The sequence below is a fragment of the Sesamum indicum genome, linkage group LG12 (assembly GCF_026168435.1).
Source record: "Sesamum indicum cultivar Baizhima isolate 11 linkage group LG12, ASM2616843v1, whole genome shotgun sequence".
Classification (NCBI taxonomy): Eukaryota; Viridiplantae; Streptophyta; class Magnoliopsida; order Lamiales; family Pedaliaceae; genus Sesamum; species Sesamum indicum.
In genome coordinates, this window is record NC_142668.1 from 9,897,479 (window position 1) to 9,915,508 (window position 18,030).

Consider the following 18,030-nt stretch of genomic DNA (forward strand, 5'->3'; position numbering starts at 1 on the left):
TATAAATTAAAACAAGTATTCTTAATTTAAAATTATTATGTTTGAATTGCATAATTTAACTCAAAAATTATAAATATAATTTTCTTACCGACTTCTGCAATTTATTAATAAAAAATTTAAATATTAAATTATTCTGCCAACTAATAAAACTTCAAATTTTTATTTTTTTTATTTTCAAATACTTTAAGCTTTCACTGCAACTAAATTCATAACTCCTTATACAATTTAATATCATTGTAATAATATAAATTATTGCAAACACCGTCCTACCTAAAAGAATTTAATATGTAAATTAAATGCTTTTTCTCGATGAATAAGCAAAGAAAAATAAACCTAAGTATAAAAGTACTAGGAAATATATGAAAATAACATCATATTTAAAAGTGATTAAGTAAATAATTAATTAAATTTCTCGTACACGATTTCAATTTTTTTTTTAGACAGAACTTACCCATTTCTTTAATAAATACTAGTGTGTGTGGCTTACCTAATATAATGTGCGTGCAATTAATTTAAAATACAAATAATATATTTTTTATTTTTTTAAAATATATATTTTAGTTAAATAATTAAAAAATATTACAGTGGCAGAAGAAAAAGAAACATGAAAATTAAGGGAGAAAGATAATTGTTAGAAAAAGGGAAAAAAAACAAAAAAAAATTGCTGATTTTTTTTTTGAAAAAATAAATTTAAATTGGGAGACCATAAAAATATTAAACACCAAAGAGGTACTCTATAATAATATGGTATAGGTAATTATAATTATTACGAGCCTTTTTTTCCCTGTAATTTATTTAAAAATATAGTAAATGGAATTTTTCAAAATTTATGTCATTTTATAGAATATATTTTATATCAAAATATTAAAAAGAGTTCTTTCTAATTTTGGAAATTAATAATAATAATAATAATAATAATAATAATAATAATAATAATAATATATTTTTTTTTAATTTTTACCTTGTTATTATTGATAAAATATATATGTGGCGTGGCCTTGTGAAAAATGCCCCACCAACCACTCCAATTTCCACTATATAACAGTTCATTGGGTTTGCTCTGTAACCCTATCTCTCTAAGCTCTCTCTCTTACACATTTTCAGATCTCCTTTACGAACTCGAAAAGCCCAAGTGCAATGGCGGCGGCTGCGCCCACCTCTTTCTCCACCACCACCGCCACCACCTCTTCTAAGGCCCTAAAACCATCGTCCAATGCGCCAGCTCTCTCCTTGAGCTTCCTATCGTCCTCTTCCCCTTCGCTTAGGTCGCTCCGTGCTTCCCGAGCTGGGTCTCCAGCTTCCGGCTCCGCTCTGGCGGCGCGCATGGTGTCGGCTCCAGCGATCAAGCCCCCTGCGTTGCTAGATTTTGAGACCTCCGTTTTCACTAAAGAGAAAATCAACCTCGCCGGTCATGATGAGGTATATATGGGCTTATTGATAAATGTATGTGATTTTTGTGTTTGCAATTTGTGTGCTTGAGAGCTGCCGTACTGCTTGTGGCGTCTTTTAAGGTGTTTTGTGGTTATTTCTTTATTGATTAAGTTATTGATGGGATTTTACTGCGAGTATAAATATTTGAGCTAAACCAGGAGAGCTTATGCTCTTTTCTTTTATGAGCTATATTTAGGTATCAAAATAATTCATTGAATTTGCGAACAACGTCAGTGAGCTGAACACTGTGCGGCAGAAGTTCTTCCACTTGATTGGTAGGATGATAATGATATAAATGAGGATGAAGCTCTTTATTCCTTTTGTTGATTGCAAGCGCAAAGATCTTTCACATTTTGTTGGGTTATATTTATTAACTTGAAAATGTGAATGTTTTGATGCTTTTACCCGGTTGGGGAGCCACCATACAATATAACTTGAACATGTGTAGTGATAAAATGGTTGCAAGTTACTGCAGAACTATTAAAGTTCCTTGAACTGATAACCAGTTAGAAATTAACTTATCCTTGGAAAATAGTTAGCAGTCGCCTTCTCCTATTTTTGTGAGGTTTGTAGTAGGTTAAAAATCATTTTTGTGAAACTGAATAATGTTGCTTATCTTGTATGTAGTACATTGTGAGAGGAGGGAGAAATCTGTTCAAGTTGTTGCCGGATGCATTCAAGGGCATAAAGCAGATTGGAGTGATTGGTTGGGGTTCACAGGTATGTTCTCTTATTAATCTTGAGAAATATTGGGTACATATTATGTGCTACATTATATTGATCCAACCAATGTATCTGTAATTTATGTATCCTTCATGTTAGGCTCAAACTCTTGGCTGACAAACTAGTTGTTTCTCTGTTTGTTTGAGATGAATAATTTCCCTTTTCATGTAAGCATGTAGTAGTGCACTCATATACATGTTTGTATAGGTGGATATATAGATTAGATGTATGTAGTCTGGTGAATGTTACTATGTTGATCTTTTTAATCCATGCTTGTGCAGTTGTGCTGTACCATAATATGAAAAGAACTTGGTTTCATGTCCTGTAGTGTAAGTACACCGGAAAATTGTGTTATCAGGTTCTCGTTAAACCCCTTTTCATTTCCGTCAACTGAAGTATGTGGTTTGTTACTCATAAATTAGCATATAGGATTTGTTAGAAAATGTTGTATGGATGGAGACAGCTTTTATATAAATATTGTGTTTTCAGCTGTTCAAGGAATTTTAATTACTTAACTTCATAATATTGTTTCATAAATTTTGCTTCTTCCCTTAGCTGGCTATTGTAGCTTGAATAGTTTTCTGTCAACATGTTAATCAACTTCGTGTGTGTTATCTCATTGATAATTTTCTGTCAACATGTTAATCAACTTCGTGTGTGTTAGCTCATTGATAATTTGTCTTAATACAGACTTCTCTTTGCTTTTGAGCAGGGACCTGCTCAAGCTCAGAATTTAAGGGATTCTTTAGCTGAAGTGAAGTCTGATATTGTGGTCAAGGTACTGCTTTGTCATCTTCCCATACCTAGTAGTATTGTTATAGAGAAAACCTGATTATCTATATCCAAAAGTCTCCTGGCATTTTGGTAAAGGTATGTTGTTTATCTCATCTTTTCTTTTTAGTGCAGATTGGTTTGAGGAAGGGATCTAGATCATTTGCGGAGGCCCGTGCTGCTGGCTTCACAGAAGAAAATGGGACCCTAGGAGACATATGGGAAACTGTCTCCAGCAGCGATTTGGTGCTGCTCTTGATATCAGATGCAGCCCAGGTATGAATTAGCTAGATCTTTGATTTAAGGGCTTTGATTCCATCTGTCTTATGTACGTACTGCTGCATAACTACTTTGTCTACCTTGAAACATCTCTCAGTGTCTGAATTATCTAGGGTGTCTTTATATTGTTTTCTTAATCATGTTTGTGATATCACTGTGAGGTTCATAAATATTTGGCTTTTAATTTCTTAAAAATGATATCTGCAATGGCTATTACGACCTGAAATTTTTTTATGTCGGAAATACATTCTCTTAACTTATCCAGCATTGCAGGCTGATAACTATGAAAAAGTGTTCTCCCACATGAAACCAAATAGCATACTGGGACTTTCCCATGGGTTCCTGTTGGGCCATCTGCAGTCAATGGGTCTTGACTTCCCCAAGAACATTAGTGTGATAGCCGTATGTCCGAAAGGAATGGGACCCTCTGTGAGAAGGTTATACGTCCAAGGGAAAGAAATTAATGGTGCTGGTATCAATTCAAGTTTTGGCGTCCACCAGGTTTGTGAATATTCACGTGCACATGTGTGTATGAATTTGGTGTACAGATGGGTTTCTGTACATAGGTTTATATTTTGGTTTTATGTGAATTTTTGATGGGATGGGTTTTTGCTTTTATAGGATGTTGATGGCAGAGCCACAGATGTTGCCCTTGGATGGTCAATTGCCCTTGGTTCACCTTTTACTTTTGCCACTACTCTGGAGCAGGAGTACAGGAGTGACATTTTTGGAGAGCGTGGTAAGTTTGTTTTCCAACAATACTAGTGCCTTATTGACCTGAAGAATTCTGATTTACCTGTCTCAATTTGTAGGCATTTTACTTGGTGCTGTGCATGGGGTTGTGGAATCCTTATTCAGAAGGTACACTGAAAATGGAATGAGTGAGGATCTTGCTTACAAGAACACAGTGGAGTGCATTACAGGAATAGTATCTAAGACCATATCAACAAAGGTTAGGTTGAGGGGCATTTGTTTTCTCATCCTTCTGTGTCAAGTTTATTCACTTATTCGGAATTATTATTGTTTACTTTGTATCCTTTTCATTCTTGTTTCTGAAGCATTATCTTTTCTGTATCTTATGACAGGGTATGCTGGCTGTCTATAATGCATTGAGTGAAGATGCCAAAAAAGAATTTGAGACAGCATACAGTGCTTCATTTTATCCCTGCATGGATATCCTGTATGAGTGCTATGAGGATGTAGCCAGTGGCAGTGAGATAAGGAGTGTTGTTTTGGCTGGCCGTCGTTTTTATGTAAGTGAACAAATCATAGGATGATATTAATTGCTTTTCCTATTTCTTCTATTGATATCTTTGCTTTCCCCATGCAGGAAAAAGAGGGATTGCCTGCTTTCCCAATGGGCAAAATTGATCAGACACGGATGTGGAAAGTTGGTGAGCGAGTACGAGCAACACGTCCTGCAGGTGACTTAGGACCCCTGTATCCTTTCACTGCTGGAGTCTTCGTGGCATTGATGATGGCCCAGGTTAGTGTCTGTCTTCAGACAAGTCATACTCATAACAAACTCTCTCTCTCTCTCTCTCTCTCTCTCTCTCTCTCTCTCACTCACACACACACACACACATATATATATATATAAAACACTTGAAAGAAGGCATTTGCTGTTTTATGATCCGATGTTTGTACGTATAAATCGGTTATTTATTTTCTATGCAAGGATGCTATTTTATCTGCTGAAACTAATGCATTTAGGCTGCAAAATCTTCCTGGCTCCAATGACGCTATATTCTTTATTTTACTTTATCACTACAGATTGAGATTTTGAGGAAGAAAGGCCACTCTTACTCTGAGATTATTAATGAGAGTGTGATTGAGGCTGTGGATTCATTGAATCCTTTCATGCATGCTCGAGGTGTTTCGTTTATGGTCGATAACTGTTCGACGACAGCACGGTTGGGATCAAGGAAATGGGCTCCAAGGTTCGATTACATCCTTACCCAACAGGCACTGGTCGCAGTGGACAATGACACCCCCATCAATCAGGATCTTATCAGCAACTTCCTGTCTGACCCTGTCCATGGTGCTATTGAAGTATGCGCCCAACTGAGACCTACCGTCGACATCTCAGTGCCCCCAGATGCTGACTTTGTGCGCCCTGAATTGCGGCAATCTGGCAACTGAAATTTCAAGGAAATCTACGCATGAGCCAGTAGTCCGCTAATGTCGAATTTAGGGACCTTATGAGTAATGCTGTTTTACTAGTAGAAATTTGTTGCGTATGTCCTTTTTCTGACAATGTGACTTGGCCTGCTCTAGTAGTTGATATAATCTTATGATATTTGAGTGCTTATTCTAAAAAATTGTTATTGTGTTTGCCAAATTCCCTGCAACACACCATGAGTAGTTGTTGGTAGCTCCTCATGCATTGATCAACTTAATTTCCCTCGTCGGATTTCCACTGATATCGAATGCATATAATAGTTGGGAGGCTGTTGATGCTTCTCCTACCTAGGCCTGTACAAAAATCTAAGTTAAATTGATTCATCAACTTCGAATGCCACACAAGTTATTGGGACAGAGTGAACTCCGAGGAGTTCACTTACATTTGGCTGAGTTTGTAGATCATATCAAGTGCACCTACTGTCTACCTCAACTGCATTTATCGACATAATTATGATGGAGAGTACGCTGCATTCGAGGTTTTGCGACCTTCCAACCTAAAATTTTGATGCAAAAACTATATAATCTGTTCAAAAGAAAACCAGTATTCCATCAATCTCCAAATTTTATGTTCCTAGCCAATAATACAACTCTTTTACTATAAAACTTTGAATAGCTCAATTAGCGAAATTGAGGCCTTATGACTTTAAAGGTCATGGATTTGAACCTGGCTTTATGCATAGTATGTTGTGTCTATTGAATAGTAAATATTGATATTATTGATTAGTGTACGATTGTTTTAATAGTTTTTATTATATATTGATATCTAATAAAAATAATTATAATTAATTTATTTCAATTAATAATATTTTATTGTTTTTATTTTAAAATTAATAAATAAAATACCTGTACTAAGGACCTGAATAGGTGGGGGGAGCTACAATACTTTTTTTCTAAAAAAAATAATTTTATAGTCTTATAAACTTAAAGTGAAAAAATCAAATCTAACACGAAGCATTTTGTTTTAAAAGAAAAGTTAAATATGTTTTTTTATCTTGAATCTATCCCAAATTTATAATTGATTAATAACTATCCATCATTTAAATAAAATCAAACTCATTACTTAAATTTCAATAATGTTTCTATATATTGAAAATGAAAATTATATTCTTATTTTATCAATCAAAAGCTCATAAAATATTATTAATAAGTTAATTTATTAACATAGTCGTCTTATATTATTACGGAAAACATATCGATTTGCTTAATTCATTTTGGAATTTTTATTTAAAATTTGAAAAATTGCATCTTTAAAAAAGAAACACAAAATCACCCAAATTATTTGGATGTAATATTGGTAAGAGCAGATGACTCTTTTACGAATAATTTAATTAGGGAAATAAGTTACAAGGAAGAAGGACTAAGAAGTGCTGCTGGTAAACAACACTTTTGTTTGTAGATTTCAGCTTCATGAAGACGCGTGCTACTGTGTCAACACGTTTTTTAGCTGCTAGGCGTAGCAGTTACTTTACAGTTTTTTTTAATAGCTGTAATTTGGTTAAAACAGTCGGTTAGTTAGTTAATGTTGTGTGTATATAAAGTGAATCCACACTCTTTTGTAAATACAATCTTCTTCTTCTTCAACGTCACTGCTTCAAAGCTTTTTCTTGCTTCTTTAATGGCTGCACTCTCTGTTCATCACGTTTCTTTGCATGGGATCAGAGACCATCCTGCACCTCCCTTGAAGAATACAAGAACCAAAACACAAAGCACTATGGCACAAGATCCACAAGTTTTGGAGATCCAAAATTCTGATACATGTATGAGCCTGGTTTCAGTTCCTTTAGACGGCTCGAATTACTTCACATGGAGCAGATTAGTCAAGATTTCCTTGGCGGCGATGATGAAGCTTCCCTTCATCGATGGAAAAGTTGAAAGGCCAAAAGAAGGTGATGACGCATACCAAGAGTGGGTAAGAGCCGATTGCATGGTTACATGTTGGATATTAAACTCTATCTCTAAAGAGATTGTTGAAAGCTTCTTGTATGCAACCACAGCCAGAGAACTGTGGGTTGAATTAGAAACTAGATTTGGACAAAGAAATGGTCCGATGATTTATCGGTTAAACAGAGAGATATATTCAACAATCCAAGGGACAATGACAGTCTCGGCCTACTTTTCAAGACTTAAAAGGTTATGGGATGAGTTGAGCTGCCTTAATCCTCTGCCACAATGCAGCTGTGGAGCATCTAAAGCCATTGATGGTGAAGACCACCTGATGCAGTTTCTGATGGGATTAAGTGACGACTTTGACAGCGTTCGGAGCCAAATCCTTATGCTTGAACCATTGCCTTCAGTCAGCAAAGCCTATGGCATGGTTCTGAGGATGGAGAAGCAAAGAGAGGTACATTTGGGATCCGCACATAACATGGCAATGCAGGTAAAGGGCGGTAATTTCAGAAGATTTGGCAACAGTAGCACATTCCAAAGAAGAAAGACTGCTGCAGAAAAGAGAGCACAAACATGTGATCATTGTGGAAAGAATGGACATACAAAGGAGATGTGTTTTGAGATTCATGGATACCCTGAGTGGTATAAAATTTAAACTGAACAGAGGAAGAAAGATGTAGCAAGTGGAAGCAGAAATCTGGGAGTGACAGACGCACACAGGATCAAGTTCATAATACAACGGATGAACTCACCATCTCAGAAATATTAAAAACAGCTGAGGTTCAAGATTATCAAGAATTCTCAGGTAAGTCATCTCATCATTCAATACAGAATGTTGAATCTTTCTGGATAATTGATAGCGGAGACACAGCACATATGTTGTTATAAAATGTAACGTTGGTTGATGATGTGAAATCTTGTTTTAGCAAGACAAGAACTCAGTAGCAGCAATATTCGCAGCAGTTGTTGGTACAAGTATCATAATTTGCTGCCATTAAGGTTTTCAAATTAGAAATGCAGGGCCATGTATTTGTCGTGACGATGAAATACATGTCTTAAGGGGATCTTGATAAATGGCTCCACTCCCTTGCAATTGTTTCTTAAGAACAATGATAGATGTGGCATATGCACGACCACTGATTTAGAGCTGGAGGCCTAATATCAAATATGTTGCAGTCATTCAAATTGAGCAGCAAACTATGAAGAAACCAACATCACAAGGAAGATAGAACCACTTGTTTCTTTGCTTTGCTAAACCAAAGTTGTTTTTCATCTCCAATTTTCTTTTCTTGAGAACATCATTTGCAGTTTCTATGCATAGCCAATATCTAAGTAATTCATATCTCCATCGCCTCTCTATTTACTTTTTTTTATTCTTGTAGTAAACTTTATTTTGGTACCCGAACTATTTTTATTAATATCAATTTGGGACCTTAGTAATTAATAATGACTCATTTAGTATCTAATTTTACTGTTACTATTACTTTGGTAACTAATTAATTCTACCCTTTATCTATTTTTCTATTATTATCTTTTTATGTAATGACTGTTAGTTTATCGTATCCTTAGATATTAAAATAATAGATAATTAATATATCAAAGAAAAATTCACATAAGATACTATCAATATATTTTGGTTTAATTTGAACCAATTGACTTTCACTTTTATTGGCTTAATTTAGTTATCAAGATATTATATTTTTATTATTTTGATACTTTTCACTATCTTTAATATTTCTTAATATTTATTGAAAAACTCATTGTTAAATAGATTTAAAATTCTAATATAATAAACATTTAAAATGTAGATATTTGTTCATTGTCGTAGTTTTCTGGTTTTAATCGAGAAACCAAAATTTGATTGCATAAATTTAATTTAGATTCAAGAATTTCAAAGATTAATATGCAAATTGTTGAACTTTTCGAAGATTGCAATACAATACATTTTGAATTTTACTTTTAATACAAGTAATTATTAAGTAATGAGTTATTTTATAAATGTTGTCAATAAAGTAAGTAGAATATAACAAATATTGATATATTATTAGGTCGAATGGTTTAACAAAGACAAAATATATTGACTGAATTTTATTAAAAAAAATGGTATATTTATTTATTATACTTATTATCTAAAGGTAAAAATGACCATTGCTTAATATAAAATCAATAAAAATCATCAATTGAGTATCTAAGTGCTGTTGGGTACTATTTGGATTATTTGTAATTATTTAGGTATCAATATGACATCAATGAAAAAATTCGATAACTAACATGAATTTACTCGTATTATATATACATGTACATATATTTATTTTGTTTTCTTTGATCAATTTCACTGAAAGTATACTGTGAGTACTATAGACTAGTTGGGGCAGTAGCGATCGACTTAATTCTGCAGACTAAAAATACTTGTGGGGATGACTGCAATTTGTACGTTGTGTTTAAACACTTGGCAATATTTTTACAAACCTAAACTTTATTCTGAAACCTTTTCAAAGAAAAACCAAAAGGCTACGCAACAAAGCTCCCCAAATTGGTATAAAGCCAATGGCAATTCTTGACAGAATGAATTTGAAATGAGAATAGTTTGTTCACAACAACAGATGAACCAACAGAAGAGCTGAGGCAGAGGCAGCTACATTCTTAGCGCTGTTGGTCACGGCATAAAACCATCTTCAGCATCTCACACAAAGAAAGATGTGCATGACTGGTGGGAATATGCAGGCAAATTTAAGGCGGTGACGGCAGTCAATTTGTCTTCATCAAGAATGTCAAGGTTGTTTAATATATTACCCTGCATTTTTGCCCATAAGTAATATTTACAAGAAGATTCAGACAGCAGAAAATAGAGAAAGAGTCTTTCCACACAAGGATTTGAGCTAGTGAGTGTTGAAACATAGGTAAACCAAATTTTACTATAAGGGAATGTTGTTAGAACAGTCATGGAGCATAATTTCTTCACACATGAGGCAACAAATGCATAGATGACAGTTATACCTGCAAAGGCCAAAGGCTTTGTCAGGTTTCATTCTTAAGTTGTTTTTCTTTATTTTTGAGAGATGTAGAGAGTGAAAGATGAAGCTATGTGTGTCTGTGTTTTAGAGTTTTTAATATGTTAATTTTGTGTCTTGTTTTGGTATAGATAAATATAAATAAGTTAAAACATACAAAATTATGTGTCTTTTAAAGACATAAGCAACCATTCAAGATGCTTTTGGTTGTTTGTCAAATAATGAAGAAATAAAAACAAATAAAGCCAAAATGTTTTATGCCAATTCTAATGAAATGCATTTTAAGACTATCAACACAATCATATTTTGAAACCGAAAGAACCATAGGTTTCAACTTAGGTACTGTTTCAAAGTTAAGTTTAATTTGTTTACCGCACCGCATGACCTTTGAAGGTACCCCACAAGCAATAACTGCATCTTACTATCATCTTTGTCAGCATCACTCTCGTTGAGTATACATGGTTGCTAAAGGAGTAAAAGAAGCCACCAAGGGAACTGTTAAGGTCTGAATTAAACAACAATAATAAAAAGCATGGGAAACAGCACTAAAGGAACTGAAGAACAAGAAAGCTATTGAAAATCCTGCCAAGGTGTAAGCAGCTTGTGAAGTAGTAAGATCAGCTCGTGACTAAAGCAAGTATGAGCTCTAGTGAGGTGCTTTTATCAGAAGCCAACAAGTAAGGAAGTACACTAAATATATCACCACAATTTGGAGTGCGTCGTGACCAAAATCAGATCAAACATTCTGAACTTACATTAGAATATGTCTGGACTGAGTCTGCAAACAAACTGGCATATGTGTCTGTTTCTTATTTCAAAATGTATGGTTAAGAAGGAAATTGAAAGTAGTAACTACAACAAAATGAACGCTTTTAAAATCTATGAAGAATTATATGCAAGTGATCTTCAAAGTAATTAGCCTAAAATGTCGGAGATCCAAAGTGCGATATAATATACTTACAATTTTTCTCTTAGAATTACAACGACAAACGCTCCAACCTATGCTGATTACAGCCTTGAAGACCTTCTGTCCATCAAATTTGGCCCAGCCAATATAGAGTCCCCAGATTTGATCAGGAAGAGCAGTCAGTTCATTATCTGGATCCATATTCATTTTTTAAATTTGTTGACAAATCAACATATAGCAAGCACAATAAAAGAGAGACTGTAAGTAAGAGAAAAGGGTAATGATACATTATAAGTGACATTCAGCTGACAATGATACATGCAAACGGGAAATAATTCTTGAAACCTGCATATGTCTGGAGAAGCCCATTACTAAAAACGCCTGCTAGATGAATTGGTTCAATTGGCAAAGTATTGTCAACCCCTGCAATTATCAAACGAAGTTTGATACTTCTACTGTAGATAATTAAGAGAGTTGGAGTAGTGAAAAGAAGGGGCATACAGTCTCCAAATTGAGGAAGACCCCACTGTTCTGGCTGGAATTCTAGGAGGGAGTGAAGTGTGGAATCAGCAATGGAATATGAATCAGATTCAATTTGGAGTGATGGCACTGCTACAACTTTCATTCCAGCAGCCTTTCCTGCTTTGACACCAACACTGCTAAAAAAACATATGAAATTATTAATAACAGTTCACCATGAGAGAAAGCTATGCTGGCTAATAAGAGCCAAAGTTTCATTGGTAAAATAAAAACAAATAAAAGTCAGTTCTGCCAATTAAATGATACGTGGAAAATAGCCCGTAAAATCCAAATCTCACCGATCAGAGAAAAGGGATATATCATATAAACCTAGAGAGATAAACATTCGTGTAAGCACTTTACATATCAAATAAGTATGTTACAGTGAGTCTTGCCGCCACAAACACTAAAGGGGAGTTTGCAATAGTTTCTACTTATGTTGCAAAAATAAATTATAACAAAATTGTAAGTTAATAAATAATAAAAGTTGGGAGTATTTGAAAATAAAAATTAAAACTGAAAAATGGTGGAAGTTGGGGTGTTTGAACAACAGCTTAAAAGTTTACGAATAAACTGCAGAAGTTGAAAGGGAGTTGCTTAAGTTGAGTTGAGCTGCTTGATCTCGAGCTCGAGTTTTCCGTGCTTGAGTCAAGCCTACTCGAGCTCGAGCTCCATTATTTAAGTTTGTGAGCTGTCGAGCCTTTTTCATTTTTTCAATATTTTTATTTTTTTTTTTTATTTTTAAGTATTTTTATATATCTAACTGCATATTCAATATTATATCAAGTTCATATTCTAAATTCACTATATATTAGAATTATTAATCAATATCTCATATTTTAATTTGAGATAATAAAAGCAATAATAAAATATGCTATTTCTATGTAATTATCTAATATCTATCTAAAAATAAGATTAATCAAGAATTTAGTAAGTTTTGATTTTTTTCGTAAATAATTATTTTAATACAAATGCATATGGATTTTATTGTTACATTTCAATATCATTTGTAATCTCTTGTACTTCTATAAATTAACAAGTTCTAACAATTAACTTACAATTTTTATATTTAATTATAAGTATATATTTGTACCAAAAAATACATAATATCTAATCTATTTTTACTGCTAACAAACAAAATTTGGTGATTTTCATGAATTAGTCGATAATAATAACAATTATGGTTGAACAATTTTGCTTATCTTCATTGTTATTTCATTTTTATATATATATATATACATACACAGATATATATACAGTGAGATATCAATCACTACTTGATTTAAAAAATTGTTCTTTTTACTATAAAAAAATTTAGACTACCATCATCATATTTTAAAAATATCATGACCATTCTCATTTTACGAAAATAGATTATGTTTATATATTCTAATAAAATTAATATATTACATAATTCAATAAAAAGAACTTTATTTGGACAAATATCTTTTTAAAATTTGATACGTATATAAATATAAAAAATTATGTGCATTAGATAATTTGATGCATATTTTCTATAAATTTACTAATTATGTTACTGCTAAACTAATATTAGATATATAATAAAGATGTTATGCAGTTATATATTCAAATAAGAAAACCTTTTGAATTTGCTTTTATTTATTCATTCACATTTTGCATTTTCATATCTTCTATTGCCCAAGAAACTAGACATAGAATCAATTATTGCTCGAGTCCTAAATTTTCGATCTGTATGTTGGCAACACAACCTTCTGGTAATATGGAAAATTTTTGTTCCGAGGAAAAAAATGTATAAAAGATCAAGCTTTAGCTCAAGCTTGTTTTTATCCGTCGAGCTTGTTTTTACCGTCAAGCTCAAGCTCAAGCTTGAAATAAGGAACTCAAGACTGAAATTTTGAGCTTGGCTTGTTTGTACTCATAAAAAACTGTTTATAGCTTTTGGCTTAAATCAACTTAATTTAATTCAGCAATCAGCTGATAAACGCTTGTAATAAACCCTTGCAAACATCCCCAACTCATTCAAATACTCAATGTGAAAAAGGTGAACATCCTCTAATTGGTAACATTTCAAAGAATGGGTCCGCAATTAAAGCTTCTAGGTGAATGTAATCATAAGAGATTCTCATAAGGTCCTTCAATTACTAAACAACAGATGTTCTCTGATATTTTAGCCACTCAAATAATTGCTAGTACTGTTTGATTTCTAACGAAAGAAGTTCTTCTACAAGTTGGCGAGAAGTTTCACCACGAAAAAAGAGCAAAGACAAATTAAGTAAATAAAAATAAACAAGGAGAAGCCCAAAGGATCCAAGAGACTCTCAGAATAAAAGATAAAACTTCACGGTTGCAGAAGCCAGCAGTATCTTGCCGTGGAGAATTTGTACAGAACAATTGTTAACAGAATTGTTTCATTATTTATAATTAAAAAAAAAAAAAAGGAAGCAAGTACAGTATTGTTTGAGATGGCTGTTATTCCAGAGTGAGCTATAGTTAAATTTATTCGGATCGTAAATCCACTCAAAACATGGAAGTAAACTAACTCCTTTCAATCTGCTCATGCATTCAGTGTGGATGGAAATGATTCAAGAACAACTTAAGTAACTCAAATTGCATATGATTTCAACAAAGTTGTCATGATTTATGTCTCTTTGATTTGACATCAATTATAGGGTGTATATGGAGGATAATCTTCAAGCAATAATATCAACAGTAACGATAAACTTACGGGGAGTCTTCAATCACGAGGCAATGCAATGGATCCACTTCCATTCTTTTTGCAGCTTCCAGAAATCTGATCAGTAGCAAATGTTGACAATACAGTCGGAATTAAATAGATATTACCAAAATAAAATTAACAAGATAGCATCAGAATTTACCTAAGATAATGCTTCACTATATGAAAGTTATATTATATTCATAAAAGATTCTATTAAATGTTTACTTTTGATGGAAGTGAATCACAACTCTTGATCTGATAATGAATTTTCAGACAAATAATTTCAAGACGAAGTACACACAAACACATATTTGAAGCATTAGCAAAAGAAAATACAACTTCTAAATTTATGGAAAACAAAGTGACAATCCAAAAAAGTGTTGCCAATAGTGCAAAATCTGTCTTACATGTCTGGAGAGGGTTTCCCTGATTTAACCTGATCACTTCCAAGAATCACTGTAAAGCGTTCTTTCCAACCTACAAACAAAGAAAAAAATAATCTGAAGAAAAAACTGAACAAGAGCCTATATAGTGAGAACTTCTTGGAAGAAAAAACAGAAGAAAAAATAAATCTGAGAAAATAGTGAGAACTATATACTAGAGGCAAATGGGAAAAGAAAACAGTGCACAAGGAAATGTGTTGTCAGTTATCTAGAAACAATATATTTTATTATTTTATAATATGCTCAGGGAGCTACTTTGCTGTCTCATAGAGACCTTTCTGAAGTGATTACTTGTAATGAGAATTGTAGGCTGAATCTCACTACACAGCAGCGACCGAGATAATGATGTCATATCTGACTATATAGAGGACTTCTAACTGTAGACAGAATGTAACATAGAGGATGATAACTTTAGCACACAAAAGAAAAGAGTACAGGAAACACTACCATCGTGGTGTGATATTTTTCCATCAATATTTTTCCCTAGAGAATTTGACGCAAGTGCAAATGGTACTCCATGCTTGTGAAGATGTTTCATAAGACGATTGGCACCAGGAAGTGCTTTGGCCAGTAGCCACCTACATGAAACAGAGTATATTGAGACACTATCTGTGAACAGTCAGCAAAGGGAAAAATGTCTACTGCGTAAGTCAGGCTCATTAAAGTTTTTAAACCTCGACAGACCTAGACAGAATTTTTATCATTGTATTACCAGTTTAAATCATCATTTCATATTAAAATTCAAGGTGTCCAGCAGTGGAGCAATAGAAGAAATCTATTCATGGTGTAATTATCAATTAAAAGATTGACCTGCTTGACTCATAATATATGGAGAAATGTCAGATGATAATTTGCACACAGTTTGTGAAATATTATTTGACCAACAGGAACATTGTTAATACTCAAAAGGCACATTTAGACCTCTCAACCACCAATTTTCAAGAGTAAAATAAATTAATTATGAAAAAAGTGCTTCTCCAATAGCTTTTGAAGCTGAGACTTTACAGCAGTCAATCTCAAATTAATTGACCAAAGGGACAAAGGCCACTAAACCATATGGAGAAATGTCAGATGATAATTTGCACACCAGTTTGTAAAATATTATTTGACCAACAGGAACATTGTTAATACTGAAAAGGCACATTTAGACCTCTCAATCACCAATTTTCAAGAGTAAAATAAATTAATTATGAATAAAGATGCTTCTCCAATAGCTTTTGAAGCTGAGACTTTACAGCAGTCAATCTCAAATAAATTGACCAAAGGGACAAAGGCCACTAAACCATATGCTGGTTTCTGAAATGTTTTTAGTTGATGGGGCAAGCTTTATTATCCAGCATCAAGTTGGCCAGTTACTCTACATTACAGCCCTGCGGAGGTTACATTACCCTTTTCATTACTAACGATTGCAAGAATTTCACTAGTTTGGTTAATAGAAATGACACTTCTTTAATCTGATATTGATGGATATAGACAAAGAATTTGGTGACAACCAACATATAGAATAAACCATCCTCTATGTTACTTTCCAACTGCTACAACCAATGTAACTTACTTAAATTCCATCACATTTTCGCACTGTTACGTGCACTCTTTTTTTATTTTTTTATATCATTTTACAGCTATCCATAACTAGTATTCTGAGATAACAAAGGGTTGTCATCACAAATTAAAAGTATCAAAATTGCAGATAAAGCCAACAGTCAGTGACAACCATGAGGAGTAGTATACGGCCTACAACTACACAAACACATTGCCACAAATCATAGCTTCAATTTTGAAGAGATGGCATGACCAAAGATGACAAAAGATAAAGGTTGAGATACTCACTTTCCATGGTACATTGGTATAATTTCTTGGACAAATTGCTCGGGTGTCAATGGAAGATCATAGTCATTCACTATTGCAATAGATGATTCCTTAAAAGTCAAACCCAATCTCTTCCTTTCCTTATCACTGTCCTGCACCTTCCCATATTTTGCCAAGAACTCCTTCAGAATGCTCTTCGTGACTTGCTCTGACAACACACACACACAATCCCACAAACACCACATCTACGTTACCCCATTCCAAAAAACCATCAAATTCTTCCGGCCCAGAAAGCAGAAAAATCAAGAAAAGGAGAAAAGATCAGCACCTGTGTTCAAAAGGGTCCCGTCCAAATCAAATATGACGGCTGATATCCGAGCCATTGAATGTGAATCCTCCATTGCAGCACCAATAAAGCACAAAACTACAAATGCCTGCGTTCACAGTTTGCTGTGAGGGTTGAGGGAGAAGAGATGGAACTCCACATCAATATAAAGAGGGTGGCGGCAGAAGGATTGATTCCCATTGCCATAAGCCAATATGGCCTGGTGGTGATTAGCGCAACGAAGTGCGTGTGCCTGTGTGTGTTTCCGCCTTTTTCTCCAGCAAGATTGGGTTGGGCAGTCATTGAGAGTTGGAGGGGAATTTGAAGATCATTTTCTGGTATATGCCAAGTGCTACAAATCAATTCCCTTGCCAAACACCTTTCATGAGAAATCTTCAAATACAAAAATCCTTCGGCTTTGTTTACTTATATTTTTTACGGCAATTTTTTCATCGGTACTAATATAGAAAAGAACAGTATTTTCAACTCAAACACCATATCACCGATTGTAATATCTTTTTGGGATAATTACAATCCCCTTCTTTTATATTTGGTATAATTACACGTAAATTTCTTATAATAACACTTCTAAGGCTAGTTTCTATCTAACAAATAAATTCCTTTATTAGTCAAATTCAGCGAATTTACTAATATTAACAAAAAAAATTAAAATATTTACCATCAATTGATTTATTACTAATACAGGCTAGATAAATCTTTTCATGACTACATTACCCTCGTACGTCTTCAAAGGTTAATGCATTAGAGGAGATATATTTTTAGTTTTAAAGATAGTTTAGTCGAAAAAAATTATTTGACCTGCAATAAATCAGTAATAAGTCAATTGATGTTAAATATCAATTTTCATTCAGTTTTTTTTATAATATCAGCAAATTTAGTGAATTTTGACTAACAGAGAAACTTATTTTTTAAAAGAAAACAAACTTTAGGGGTGCTAGATATAATTTTTCATATCACAGATATTTACATATAATTATACCAAATCTCAGAGAATATATGTAATTATTCCATTTTTTTATTTT

At 33.4% G+C, this 18,030-nt stretch overlaps 2 protein-coding genes across 5 annotated transcripts; one reads left to right on the forward strand and one right to left on the reverse strand.

Moving 5' to 3' along the window:
• Nucleotides 1-1,054: 1,054 nt before the first annotated feature.
• LOC105178441 (ketol-acid reductoisomerase) lies at nucleotides 1,055-5,627 on the forward strand. Its single transcript, XM_088876466.1, has 10 exons — nucleotides 1,055-1,419; nucleotides 2,059-2,151; nucleotides 2,867-2,932; nucleotides 3,061-3,201; nucleotides 3,478-3,705; nucleotides 3,826-3,943; nucleotides 4,017-4,156; nucleotides 4,290-4,457; nucleotides 4,535-4,690; nucleotides 4,978-5,627. Exons 1-10 carry the CDS (start codon nucleotides 1,138-1,140, stop codon nucleotides 5,344-5,346), a joined length of 1,761 nt encoding a protein of 586 aa, XP_088732592.1. The 5' UTR covers nucleotides 1,055-1,137; the 3' UTR covers nucleotides 5,347-5,627.
• Nucleotides 5,628-9,693: 4,066 nt separating this feature from the next.
• LOC105178440 (bifunctional riboflavin kinase/FMN phosphatase) lies at nucleotides 9,694-17,439 on the reverse strand. Of its 4 annotated transcripts, none has more exons than XM_088875922.1 (10): nucleotides 16,991-17,438; nucleotides 16,684-16,907; nucleotides 15,301-15,431; nucleotides 14,818-14,887; nucleotides 14,420-14,485; nucleotides 11,695-11,852; nucleotides 11,539-11,616; nucleotides 11,248-11,384; nucleotides 10,659-10,751; nucleotides 9,694-10,069 (listed from the first exon to the last, which is right to left on the reverse strand). In XM_088875922.1, exons 2-10 carry the CDS (start codon nucleotides 16,905-16,907, stop codon nucleotides 9,959-9,961), a joined length of 1,068 nt encoding a protein of 355 aa, XP_088732048.1. In that variant the 5' UTR covers nucleotides 16,991-17,438; the 3' UTR covers nucleotides 9,694-9,958. The 4 variants fall into 4 exon arrangements, 3 of the variants coding, with proteins under 3 accessions (XP_088732048.1, XP_088732047.1, XP_088732049.1); XM_088875921.1 differs by having other exon boundaries at nucleotides 16,684-16,870; nucleotides 16,991-17,433; XR_016062977.1 differs by having other exon boundaries at nucleotides 10,014-10,069; nucleotides 10,659-10,781; nucleotides 16,684-16,870; nucleotides 16,991-17,439.
• Nucleotides 17,440-18,030: the final 591 nt, after the last annotated feature.

Excerpts from the sequence above, each read along its gene's own strand:
- LOC105178441 (XM_088876466.1), top strand. The coding sequence starts at position 1,138 with ATGGCGGCGGCTGCGCCCACCTCTTTCTCCACCACCACCGCCACCACC. Across the intron at positions 2,933-3,060 it reads AGTCTGATATTGTGGTCAAG|ATTGGTTTGAGGAAGGGATC; the intron begins GTACTGCTTTGT and ends TTTTTAGTGCAG. Across the intron at positions 3,706-3,825 it reads CAAGTTTTGGCGTCCACCAG|GATGTTGATGGCAGAGCCAC; the intron begins GTTTGTGAATAT and ends TTGCTTTTATAG.
- LOC105178440 (XM_088875921.1), bottom strand. The coding sequence starts at position 17,063 with ATGGAGGATTCACATTCAATGGCTCGGATATCAGCCGTCATATTTGAT. Across the intron at positions 11,853-14,419 it reads CTCGTGATTGAAGACTCCCC|CAGTGTTGGTGTCAAAGCAG; the intron begins GTAAGTTTATCG and ends ATGTTTTTTTAG. Across the intron at positions 11,385-11,538 it reads GCTTCTCCAGACATATGCAG|ATAATGAACTGACTGCTCTT; the intron begins GTTTCAAGAATT and ends ATATGGATCCAG.